This window comes from Lissotriton vulgaris, chromosome 1_1 (assembly GCF_964263255.1).
Source record: "Lissotriton vulgaris chromosome 1_1, aLisVul1.2, whole genome shotgun sequence".
Taxonomy (NCBI): Eukaryota; Metazoa; Chordata; class Amphibia; order Caudata; family Salamandridae; genus Lissotriton; species Lissotriton vulgaris.
Window position 1 is genome coordinate 1,800,017,828 of NC_141685.1, and position 13,552 is coordinate 1,800,031,379.

The window sequence follows — 13,552 nt, forward strand, 5'->3', positions numbered from 1 at the left end:
CCAATGCTTGCGCGTTTTTATTTTTTTTGACAACCAATCAACACTGTGGTTGCAAATACCTTCCACCAATGGGTGTTCGGCCTTCCTGTGAGATGAGTTCTCAGGCTCCTGCGCTCACCCCTCCTTAACAATGCTATCTCCGCTACACACCCGCTGTCTCGACCAATACCAGCGCGGCACTGAGTGACGTCAGCGCAGCTCCGCAACCGACTCCCTCCTTCGCAAAGGTAACGGAAACTCAATTTCTTTCTTAAAGTGCAAGTGCTTTATTTAATTTACAAAATAAAAACAACTGTACTCGAGTGTCTAGAAAGGAAAGATTTGTTTCACTGCAAGTAAACCTCTTCTGTCTACTTTTCATATACTAAGGATAGATCCCTTCCGCCTATCCTTCACACATGCATTAGAAAACCTGCTACACCCTTGACTCATCCACTCTGGGATATATACTAAGTCTAAAGTTTCATAAGTGAACTCCTTTGCTATCAATCAAGCTCCAATGAACCTGCTACTCCTTCCGTGTGACCCTTACTAGGTTATATCACACTAGAAGTTTTGCCAATGAACTCGTTGCTGTCACTCATTCAACAATTCATACAGAAAACCCTAATCGGTGCTTCCAGTTCTGCGCAACCATGCACTAATTTTCCTCAAATAAGTGACCTCGCCGCGATGTGGCTTCTATTTTACCACCCGTCATTCTGGCCACGGGGATTCCAGACAAAACATATAACCGTTACGACAAGTAGGTTAATACATTCACATCAATATAGCAGCATCAAATAAACATTTTAATAATTGCACATTTGATCGTTCAAAAAAATGCATACTTAACCTACTAACTAACTAGCTACCTAACTTTAACTAACCCCTAACCATTCCTCTGCTACCAGAAAAGTATAATGATAGAGCGCGCAGGTCACCCGGCTAGGATAATTTTCACTAAAACTCACCTGGGCCCATAATTTTCACACTTCAAAAATATGTGGGTAACTTACGATTTACCACCAGTATATCTTTGATTCCATATACCCTATTCCTATAACCTAGCAATATAGATACTAGGAACCTAAATTCACAGGATCAGAGAGTATAGTCATAGATTAGGTATACAAGAACATTTATAACATTCGTAATAAATGAAATAACTACAGACTCTGGGTAGGTTCAAAACTATCTAATCATCATCATCATCATCATCATATGTCATGAGCATAAGGTTAACGCGGATAAGGCTATCTATAACTAGAATTAGAAATAACGTATAGCTATGAATTAGACAAAGGATGCTGATCATTTACGAAACGTATAATTAAGGGAAGGTGAAAATAAGGAACATACTAAATTTATATCACAGCCTTACACAACTTTACAAAAGGCGGATAAAGAAAGGAAACATGCTAATCCAAAGTAGACTTTTGCAATTCACTAGCAGTTTGAAAGGAAATTAAACTTATGCAATTTGATTTATCCAGATTCAGCTTATTCACTATAGGGAGGGTAAGATTGGAACATACTATTTAATTCAGCTTATCTCCTATAAGGGAGGGTAAGAAAAGGAACATAAACTAAAAAAAAACGATTTAGCATTTGGCTAAAGGTAGGTAGGAAAGTGGAACACACTAATATTCCATGAAATTCATGAAAATCTCCGTTAGCAAGGGACAGGGTAAGGAAAAGAACACATGCAATTAAGCTTAGCAATATTCGAGAAATGCAAATATAGATAGGCAATCACCCACACAGACTTTATATTTACCTAGGATAGAGTGAAGACCAACCCTGGCCACGGGTCAGTTTGGAAAAGACAGGAAGGTACCCTCAAAGACTTAGGCGCCAGTAGGTGAGCAGGTGCAGCTCACGGACAGTCAGGACAGGATACCCAGAATTTGGATCAGGACCGGTTCACCAAAGGCTAAGACCAACACCTGCAGTTTCGGTTGCAACGCCTGCGCTACTCCCTCTCTGCAAGGAGTCTGCAAAAACCCCGAATGGGTTTCTCGAACCTCCCAACAGAGTGCTTCACAGCTCTCTGAGTTCAGTCACCTATAGAGTGCGTTGGGTCAGTGACAGGTCAGCTATTCGGACAAGTTGGACAAATTCTCTAGCTAAACCTACGCTAGTTATACTATTTTTCGGGTCAGTGTACCACCCCCCCCAATGTTGCAAGTGTAAGGATCCCCAATTTCGATTGGACAAGGTAGGAGGACCGGTCATCACACCACCTAAAATTTAGCTTTCTCAAGCTTCTAATTTGAATTTCCTACCCGCCCCTTAGATTCCAGGTTCTCATGACATACGTTTTTCAGTTAACAATGGTGAATATGATTTCAAATACAAATGTATCAAATGCAGTACAGTTCAGCTTCTTCTTGCTGGGTTATAGTTCAGGTTCCCAGGAGCATCTTCTCAGTGAGTCAGCTCCTTGGCAGTTAACCAAAGGTCATCGCTCTGCAGACTCGCGGATCTCGCGCAGACGCAGTTTCCCTCAATATGGAATACAGTAGAATGAGATAGACCAAGTTTCGAAGTGTTACATGAAATGGAAAAGAAACAGCTTTAGAACACAGAATAAATGATTTCACTGTATACCATGAATCACCATACTACACCCATTACTGTAATATAAACTATAGCATTATGTATTAGCAGAACAGACAGCTTTGCGAAAGCAGCGATGCAAGCTTATAGCATGTGAGAACACAAAGCAGCCATATTAGCTGTATTACGCATGAGCAAACACTTTCCCACCAGAACTGCGAGTACGTCACGTCACATGGGTATGACCGACGCATGCGCAGTCTGCATTCCCGCGTAGCAGCAGCCATTTTAATATGCAAGCGTAATACGTTTAATAGACACATAGGCAAGCTTCTCTAGGACACCCCGTGTAGTGTAAAAATGTGCAATATTAGCAACACGAACATGTTGGTTATTTTTATTAACATTATTTGAGGTTCATGATACAAGCAAGTCGCTTAACGTGCGAATCCTTGCTCCATCAAGCGCTCCATGCAGCTCCCAAAGCTCTGAGTCTCAGCGGGCCTCCAAGTGGGGGGTCAGAATCTCCCACTCCGCTCCAGTAATAGTCAGCTGCCCCGCTGGTCAGGTTCTACCTGTGGCTCTCCCCTCAGTGACGCTGCATCTTCGTTGTAATAGCAGATGCTGTGTAGCTGTCCATCGGGCCGGCCAGTAATCTCCTCGTAGCCGCGCCCGTGGCATCTCGTCTCAAGTCCGTCCTCCCACGCCCCGGCTTTGCATCCAGCTGCCGTTACTTCGGCTGCTTAGCTCCGGCAGTTTCCGTCTCGACGCGGGTCATAGCGCAGCGCTCCAGGCTCCGCCTCCCAGCACAGGCACCATTTTTGCCAGCTCGCCACACTCCCCCAGAGAAACCAACCCTTAAACAAATATCTGGAGTATTCAACTTCTGCAGATGATACAAAGCTATTCTACATTTGCAATGGCTCAATGATTTTAATAGAAGTTTCAGGAAAACTGTACGGGGATAATAAAAAAAAAAATCAGAAAACATATCATCATGACAGCGCAGACACCCCATCACAAGGACAACAGCCCACTGGTCTCCGGAAGGAATTGGACTGATTAGTAATACTCGTGAGCCTCCACACGGTACCGCCTCTAAAATGGAAGAAGAGAGCCCTCTCTCATCGTGTGAGGTCTAAAGAAAGCTAAAACACGGGTTCTGTACTGGCAAGGTACCTATAATAGTCATGTGCTGTATTTTTCTGCAGTTCGATTTGTAACCTTTTGGTTTCACAGAATTCCCAGAACTGACTCCGAACCCTTGAGTTGTTTGCTTTCTTAGTACTTATCAGGGACGTACAAAATGAAGCCTGCCCCAGCGCATTAAATGTTTTAGAGATGTAACTTTTCAGGGAATGGCACACCCTTTGTCGAGGCTAAGACAATCCATAATCACATCTCCAAAGCTGCGCTTGTGGGCTGGCCCACACATTTACCCAAAGCAGTAATGGGTCCAATTGAACCCTGTCCTCAATGAAGCCCTGGCCTAATTCTACATATATTATATAACTTGTGGTGGTCGAGGGTACGTGTAAAAGTCTCCGGCATATTAGATTTTCGTATAACTGAAGAGCGGAACTTTTTATGTATATCCTAATCCATGCCCCATACAGAGCAGCTGGGACGCATTGAACATTTTATACCTTTAAAAGAGGTAAAACTGTCTCCCAACCCCTCAATCTTGGGAGATTAAAAAATGGCTCCTGCTGAGCTTAACACATGCAAAAAACACAGTTGATGGACAGAATGCAGAACAATGTCATAAATTCACCCCAGTACAAAGATCTGGGCCTAAATCCATCGTTTTTTGCACTTCACACCACCCTAGGTCAGACAATGGCTATATGCAAATCAACCTTGACCCTGTGCCTCATGGGAACAGTCCAGCCCGAACTACCAAGCCATGTCTTTCCTAGACCGGAATCAAGCATCCAAGGACCGGTTTCTGGCTATCAGCCTACTTCAGCCTGGATAGCTTGACTCCAGTGATGTGGAGAGCCTGGGACTCACGTCTGAGCATACCCAGCCCACTCGGGGTGAACATTGCAAAAAACAACTGCAATATTCACCCAGAGTGGGCTGGGTATGCTCAGACGTGAGTCCCAGGCTCTCCACATCACTGGAGTCAAGCTATCCAGGCTGAAGAAGGCTGATAGCCAGAAACCGGTCCTTGGATGCTTGATTCCGGTCTAGGAAAGACATGGCTTGGTAGTTCGGGCTGGACTGTTCCCATGAGGCACAGGGTCAAGGCTGATTTGCATATAGCCATTGTCTGACCTAGGGCGGTGTGGAGTGCAAAAAAACGATGGATTTAGGCCCAGATCTTTGTACTGGGGTGAATGTAAGACATTGTTCTGCATTCTGTCCATCAACTGTGTTTTTTGCGAGCTTAACACATGAGCTGGTCAGCTGAAGTTGCTAGTAGCCCTTTTCATTAAAGATTACTCCCAGATAACTAAAGTCGCTGACACTGTCCAAAGCCTGGCTCTTAACGATTATCCTGTGAGTATCAATACTACATGACCCACATGCCATAATTTGAGACATACTGTAACTGGTGATCAGGTCTAAACTGTCCACGGAATGGACAAAATGGTCCACCAACACCCGCAAAGCGTTAGGAATCGGGGCCAACAGGAGACCTTCATCCGCGTAGAGAAGAGCGGGCACCTATGTGCCAGCAACTTTGAGTATAACAACCAAAATAGAGGTAAATAAGGACAGAGACCATTAATGTATAATATAAAGCGTAGAGGAGCCAAAATGCAACCTTTTGTGCATTCCATGTCTAAGGCAAAATTCCGGGGATACTCCGCCATTAGAGATCACTCACACTTCAGCAGTCAGATCTAAGAGGATATTATTTAGAAAGTTCACCAATGAAATCCCCCTGCCCATGTCCAAAAGCCTCTCAACCACAGCTTTGTCCTTTTGTCAGAATTGCATTCTGTTGATAGGTCCAGGTCCACGTGTTTGGTATCATTTGGCAAACAGTGCCTTACTGTGTAATGCTTTCACAAAAAATTGCAAAAGGGAATGCTCTTAAAGGAGCATTTGGATAACTTATTAACAAAAATTTCCAACTTCCTTTTTCTTTCCTCATTGAGTGAACATATGGATGTAAAACTCATTGAATGCTCTTTATACCATGCCTCTTTAATATAGTTTGCTGTAGATGGAGTTTTATTTGAGTTACCTGCATAAACTTTGTGAAAAAAGTAAAGTAAGCAAAAAGAAAATCAGAATGCATGTGGGTCCTACTTGGAGTGGTCCTCCTTCGAAAGATAGTTGTTGACTTACTGGCAATAGTACTAGTTTTGTTTCTAAAAACTAATAGTATTAGAACCATATCAGGGGCACCAAAAACATTAGTAGTTTTAAAGGGGTCAGCAGTTCTTATAACCTTAGAGGTAGCTCTATCAGTAATGCGCAATTAGAGAAATATGTTTGAGAATTCTTTGTAGTTTCAGGTGTTTGTATAGTGATTGATTAATAATACCAGGGGTGCTTCAAGCTGTCATAAAAGAACTAGTCTGAGTAGCAGTTTAAGTACAGTTAGTGGTAATAATATCAGTCTTAGTTAGAGACCAGCAGTACAACCATTAGTTGTTCTTGCTCTACTATAGTTGTGCTGTTAATGATAGTATTAGTAATTGTAGGTACGGTCTCAGTACAGATATTATTTGGAAAGTAGTATAAGTAGCATCAGCATATGTGTCATTAATGCTCTGGTTATTACTACAGAAGGCAGCACTAGTAATAGACAAGAAGCAGGACCGCTATGAGATGAGAAAAGGAATTGCGAGTCGATGAAATAAGACTATGAAACTGACTTAGTGTAACCGGTCTTAAATGTGAATGTAAAGTGGAAGATGAATGGATGAAATTGCCCTAAAAAATGTTGGTAGTAGATGAAAAACCCTTCTATGAAAAAAACGGTATCCCTCTAAAGATTTTCATTCAATTTGGATATGCTATCTCTTGTTCTAGAAATAAACCATTTGTGCCTTATGAGCTTTGAGGATAAATTGGAAGCATTCTTTGAGTTTATACTGTGTAGGACAGCTCTGAAACACAGACAGATATTTTCTTATACGTGTGAAATGGATCATATATTTACACGTAGGATGTCTTTGTGGGGTTTATTCTTACCGTTGGAATCAGTTTTAACTTGCAACTTCACACAGCAGCAGAAAAGGGTGGTGGTGTTCCCTGCAGTAAACCATACGTTTTTATTAAATCAAACTGACCACAGTTGATCCTTAATAGGAAGAAAGAGTTGGCACAAAGGGTAAAGTAAGTGTCACTTAAAAAAAAACCACAAAGCGGTGCAAATTAAGATGCATATAGCTACTTTCATTTCAGAAGCTATATTGACGAGACTAGGTACTCCTGTTTTTGCTGCTTTGCAGGTTGTATGCTCTGCTTATGGATTTAGTAGCTATATCGAATTGGTAAAATCAGCCGAAATGTAAATAAAAGTCACTGTGTTAATGCATTTAAACGTTCACTTGCATTACAATATAAAAAGATTGCTCTTTGATTTTTGCAACCTATCACAATCATCCTATTTGTTAGGTTGGTAACTAAAATAAATCAATAATTCTAATTTTACTATTTAATAGGCTATGACATTGCCAGAAAATGCAAAATTAAAGCAGCCTGAAAACCAATTCAAAAGGCCTGAGCTCACAGAAGAAGAGAAGAAAAGCATAGCAGAACAACAGCTTAAGCAGCAGGCTATCGCCGACAAAGACCTGGTAAGTGTGTTGATTTGTGAAAGACCATTGAGCACATTTCCTAATAATGATTTTGATTTGCCAATGTGTAATCTTTTTCAGGTATTTGATATATTCTGGAGTTTTGTGACTATGAGATACAAGTACTTGCTTCTAGAGTGGAACAAAGCTGAAAAAAAAGACTTCAAAATGAGAGTTGTTAAAGATATTTATCACGAGGCTTAGCATTGTTTCAATTATATTTGTAATAATAAATGTAATGATTATTAATTGAAAAAAGGAATATTTTTGTTATTGTACATTCTGATATTAATGGCCTTTTGAAAACAAAGTAGAATGAACCAATTCTGTAGAGTGTTTGGGTCCAAATTATTTATGACCCTGTTCTGGAGCACACAACACATTTACCACACTTTCTCCCTTACATGATACTTGCACATCTTATCTAATTTTGGATGTTTTATTTGTGTATTTTGCGTTTTGTTTTTGGCAGTTTTTAAATTTCGTACCGGGGGGTGGGTCTTTTTAAAATTTATAGAAGAAAATTAAATGAATGGATTAAATTGAGACCTAAGAACAGCAATCCTAACTACAGAGTACAGAAGAGCTACTTTAGTTTTGTTTGCAGAACTGCAATATTTGCAGTTTTCATATGTGTGGCATTTCCATGTTTAATCTACACTAAAGTGTGACGTTTCAGATCTGATATGTGACACTGTGGATAATGCTTTCTTGATTTCTGCCAGAAAGGAAATTGAACCCACCTTTAGCAGATATAGTTTTCAGTTGTAAGTAAAATCGCTGATCCTTGGCAGAGGAATTGTCCAAGCAGCAGCATGAGGTACCCTTAAAATGATAAAGCTGCTACAGTGTCACCTCATAATTCACTGTGTTGCATATGTCACAATTAAATGCACTCACTTGCCAACACCATAGTGTTGAAGGCCATCTTCCCTACACAGATCTAAAACTGCATTTCTTTGGTGCCATTTTGTCCTTGTACACAGAGAAGACCCTATTTTAGAAAGACAGTCCCAAATGATACTGTACATTTGTCCTGCTTAGAGGACTGTTAATGTTAAAGCACAACTATATATAGTGGACGTTGTAAAGCTGCAGGATAATATGACCCGTAGCCAAAGGGACAACACTTTCTCTTACTTCGGATATGAGTATCTGTTGGATCTGGCCCTTTCTGCAGGGCGACCCCAGATGTTTTACATTCCTCATTTCTTCTTTTGTTGAATTCGTTTCTGTAGGCATTAGTACTCTGTGCGTTTTGCCACTGCTAACCAGTGCTAAATTGCTTGTGCTCTCTCCTGAAAAAAATGGTAAAATTGGACTACACATAATTAGTACTTTAAATTTAGTGTATGTCCCTAGTAAATGCTACTAAATGCACCCAGGGCCTGTAAATTAAATGCTTCTAGTGGACTACAGCACTCATTGCACCACCAACTATAGTAACCTTTGAAAACATGCCTCAGGCCTATCATTACAGCCTGTAGTGAGATATAAATACATATTTTAAACTATTTCTTTTGAACATGCTCAGTGTTAATCACTAGATTACAATATCATGGTTACATGTTCACATTATATCATCTTTGTCAATAGCCTACCCACATTTACAAGTCTCTTCTTTTTTTTACCCATAATGACAACTGGAGTTCTCTAATCTAAAGCTCGCTCTCCCTCTCCCTCTCCCAGTTCAGTCTAAATACCCCTGATATTTCTGCCAATCCCCCCCCCCTATTTTCTCCCATCTGTGTGGGCAGCCTCTGGCTTTAGATATCACTTTTCTGCATTGGAGCACCAACCCTAGTCACCTTCCCATTCTCTCTATTGCGGTGCATATCGTGCACCCCAATTTTGGGCGATGTTTCGTGTTGCCACCATCCCCGCTACTCTCAGCCAAATGGTTGTATATTTCAGCCATTTGTCTTCCCCCGTTACACACAGAAGCAGCCAACATGACTCTGGCTACGTCCTTCCAGTAATCATTACATATTTACGGTCCCATAAAATTTGGAAAAAGGTGCCTATTTCTCCACATTCCCTAGTGCAAAAATTGGACAACCCATGCCCCAGTTTGTGTAATAGCGGCATGGAGGCGTGCGATCTGTGTAATATGCGCATTTGCACCAGCCGGAACCTGGCTCTGATTACCACTTCCCGGGGACTTTGTACTTCTTCTTCCCAGTCGTCATCCTCTAGCAACCCCAAACCGTTTTCCCATGCGGCCCGGAGGTACTCTATTGTATTGGTAGAGTTGTAAAGCAACTTTTTTATATGTCAGGGAGGTTGCCTTTGTTTCCATTGGATCCATCAGCAGCCTATCTTCCAGAGGAGAACAGTCTGCGAGTGTGTCCCCCTCTCTTATGTATTGGCGAACATATGTCTTAATTGCAAATATTTGTACCTTTACGTTTCTTCTAGTTCGTATTTGCTGTGAAGCTCCTGGAAAGTGAGCGTTTTTTGGCCTCTCCATATGTCTTCTAGTTTTTCTATCCCAATCTTTTCCCATTTCTTAAATGTCTACCTCCGGGCCCCCAGCTCTTTCAATTGGTCACTATCCAAGAGTGGTGTTCTACCTGTTAATTTGCCCTTCCACCCTGTGTGCTTTTTTGCATCTTTCCAAATCCGTACTAACGACCGCGTATGCGGGGGAAGATGCTTATCTGTGTGTCCACCGCATAGTGCTGCTAGGTATTCCCTTTCCATCATCGCCCAGTGATCCGCTCTAAATGCCAGGTCTCCGCGATCTGCGAAATTCCAATCATTGACTACTGTTAATTGCGAAGCCCAGTAATATTTGGTAATATCTGGGACGGCCAACCACCATTCGTATATTCCCCTCTGAAGCTTACCTAGGGCTATCCTAGCACTCCCACCATCCCAAAGGAGTTGACGTGCTTCATTCTTTATATCTTGGAATACTTTCTTTGGTATCATGTGTGGGGTGTTTTGCATCACATATAGTAATCTGGGCAGGGACATCATTTTAAAAAGGACTGCTTTCCCAATCAGTGACACCATCAGTTTCCTCAAGTGTTCCACGTCCCTTCCAAGTCTCTTTATCTGGGGATACAACTTCCCCACAAGAAAATCATCATCCTTCGTGGAGATATGCGTGCCCGGGTACATAAATTTAGTTTTGATTTGTAAGGGAGTGGTAACCTCCAATCTCTGTGGGATTTCCCCCGCCAGTGGTAACAAGGGATTTTGCAAGTTGATTGTGTATCCCAAATAGGTACCAAACAGCTGAAAGATATGGAGGATCTTGTGGAACAACCTATATGGGTTAATCAAATTCAAGAGAATGTCGTCTGTGTAGAGTGAAATCCTGTCTTCCCAGGCCCCTCCTCCCTGTATCCCCCACATCACCGGGCCATTACGGACCCATGTCTCCAGAGGCACCAACGCCAAGGGAAAGATAATTGGCGACAGCGGGCATCCCTGCCGCGTACCTTTACCGAGGGAAAATGAGCGGGACACCTCTCCGTTTACTATCACTCTAGCCTGCTGTTTTGATAAAGGAGTTTTACCCAGGAGCAGTCCTCGGATTCAAAACCTAATCTGTCCAGGGTGGCAAATGTAAATTGCCATTCAATACTATCAAACGCCATTTGGGCATCTAAATTAGGAGAACTGCTGCCATTTCCGGCAGTGGTTTTGTCCAGTAAACTACCCCATATAGTCGTCTCAGATTCAGTTGCGTGCTCCTGTGCGATATGAACCCGGACTGATCTGGATGGACCAGTGTGGAGATCACTGGCCGTAGCCTGTTAGCTGGCACTTTGGCCAGCACCTTTGCCTCCACATTTAGGAGCGATATTGGTCTGTATGACCCACATTCGGTTGGCGGCTTACCCTTTTTAGGAATCACTACAAGTGTAGCTGTACACAGGTTTTTTTTTTCCTCATATGACCTCCATAGCTATAGCAACCTCGCAACCAGGCATTCCAAGTAGGGGGTACCAACTAACATACCTTTAAACATACTGCCAATCAGCGAGTCATCTGGAGTAAGCAGTAACATCCTACAGTTTTTTTATTGGTAGGCCCAAAAATACAGCTGGAGGTCTGGTAAGCCCATGCCCCCACGCGCTAATTTGTACCTTAATTTTTTCCAGGACAGCCTGATCCCTTTACCTGCCCAAATAAAGGAGGATATCTTGCCCTGAATTTTAAGTAGGTCAACTTTTGCAAATTCTAGGGGGATGTTATTGAACAGATAAGTATATTTCGGAAGCAGGCATATTTTGATCAAATTAACCCATCCGTACTGAGAGAGCGGGATATTCTGCCATATTTTTAATAGAACATCAACCTCTTTCGGAACTCTGTATAAATTAGTTTTTTGAATTTCTCTGAGATCCTGAGTTATTATAAGTCCAAGATATCTGAGCTCCCTGGCAAATATCCCCTCCTGATCAGCAATGTTCCATACTTTACACAGTTCCACACAGGAAAAAGGGTTCAAGGGAAAATATTTACCGACCCACTACAGATTCAATACCTAATTCCATACTAGTACAAACACAACTGGAATCTGGTGGTCAACCAACTATAGTCAGAGAAGAAAAAATGCAAATGCTGAACATACAGTCACCTAAACTTGTGTTGCATCCAATAACTACTCATTCAAATGAACTCCTTACAACTAAGGAAAGTGACTATAGGATTTCCATCAACTGCCCTTCGTGGCCAGTGTCATCATCTGGAATTCCTGCTTTCCTACCACAACACCTCATAATCAAAAAGGGTGCCTCTGTGGATTAAATGACATACTAGTCAAACAGCAGAAACCAAATTGTTCGCCACATTAGACAGGAACTGCCTACGAACATACGTTCAAAGCAGTCAATGGGAAGAAAGGAGTGCAGTTCAAAGAGTGTGAAAACTTAAAAAGGATATGGAAGCAAACAAACACTTTTATTCCAGTATTGCTTTCAATCCTATTAAAACGGGTGCAGGAGCGTCTTGTATCAAATGTGCCGCTATTCTAATCGGTCTACTAGTTTCAGCCTAATAGGGCCACTCGCCCTGGCTTTCTTCAGGACCTTGTCATGTTAAAGCTACTGCAAATAGTGAATGGAAATATAATGATTAACCCCTTCGACGCTGATGACGAGCTGGGCTCGTCATGCACTGCCCATTGACTTCAATGAAAATCCCATTATAATGGCACTAAGATCCTTAGCATCCAAGTGGTTAAACAAGTATGTTCGAGGCATGTGGGCTGCTGAATTCATATCTGTGCATAGTCCGCCACCTAGTGTTGGGTCCGGATGATTGCACATTGTTGTCCTGGAAGAGTCTTCGAAGTATCACGAGATAGGTGGCTCCTCCCCTGGACTACAGTGCGCATGGGCATCGCCTCCATCCCCAGATTGTTTTTTTCCGCCATCGGGTTCGGATGTGTTTTCGGTTCCCTCTATCGGGACCGATAGTTTGTTCTACTTTCACTCGAGGCCAAAAGGTCTTTAGGCTGGGCGTCGGCATAGTTGCGTTCGGGTTTCTTACTGACTCTCAGCTCCGATCTCCTACTGCCCCTCCACGTGCTTTCGACGCGGACGGGCCTACACTACACACTTGCTATGGAGCGGACGCCATTCAAGAAGTGTCCGCTGTGTCACTCAAAATATTCGCACCTTGACGTGCACCCCGTGTGCAATACATGCTTGTCACCGGATCACCGTGAGGACACTTGCATGGCGTGTTCGAAATTTAGGAGTAAGAAAACTTTAAAGATTCGCCGGGCTAATCGGCTCCAGGCTCAATTGTCGGCTTCGGCACCCCCACCTGATGACATCTTCCAGGAATCGGTTGAGGGAGAAGACGACGTACAAGTATCGGACTCTGGCCCCGCGTCCGAAGAAGAGACCGGCGACGCGGGTGATGAGGCCTATGACGAAGTCTCCGACGAGGTAGGGGACGACGACCGGGCTTGTCCCGCAATGGGTGATAGCTCGGACGAAGAGCATCCCCAACAAGACTCCGGGGTTACTCCCCGTTATACGGCCCAGGTCGAGGGATCGCCTTCGGGCCTTACCCAAGATCTAACAACCAGTCCTACGTCCCCGCCTCCGGGCCCGGTCACGGACATTTCTAACAAGAAACCGAAAGTGAAGCCAACTGGTCTCGCACCCTCGGATGCGAAACCGAAACCAAAAGTGGCGCTGGTGAAAAAGGTTCTGGAGGCGTCAACTTCCACAAAACCCAAAATGGCCGACTTGAAGAGCCACGCCAAAATGGCTGACCAG

At 42.8% G+C, this 13,552-nt stretch overlaps 1 protein-coding gene across 11 annotated transcripts in view; it reads left to right on the forward strand.

The window, feature by feature from the left end:
• Window positions 1-13,552, forward strand: part of RPAP3 (RNA polymerase II associated protein 3) — a 385,109-nt gene that overhangs the window by 200,978 nt on the left and 170,579 nt on the right. For all 11 annotated transcript variants that reach the window (XM_086919117.1, XM_086919121.1, XM_086919116.1 and 8 more), the window contains one exon: window positions 7,170-7,304. In XM_086919117.1, the coding sequence (XP_086775243.1) occupies window positions 7,170-7,304 (135 nt within the window). The remainder of the gene's footprint in view (window positions 1-7,169; window positions 7,305-13,552) is intronic.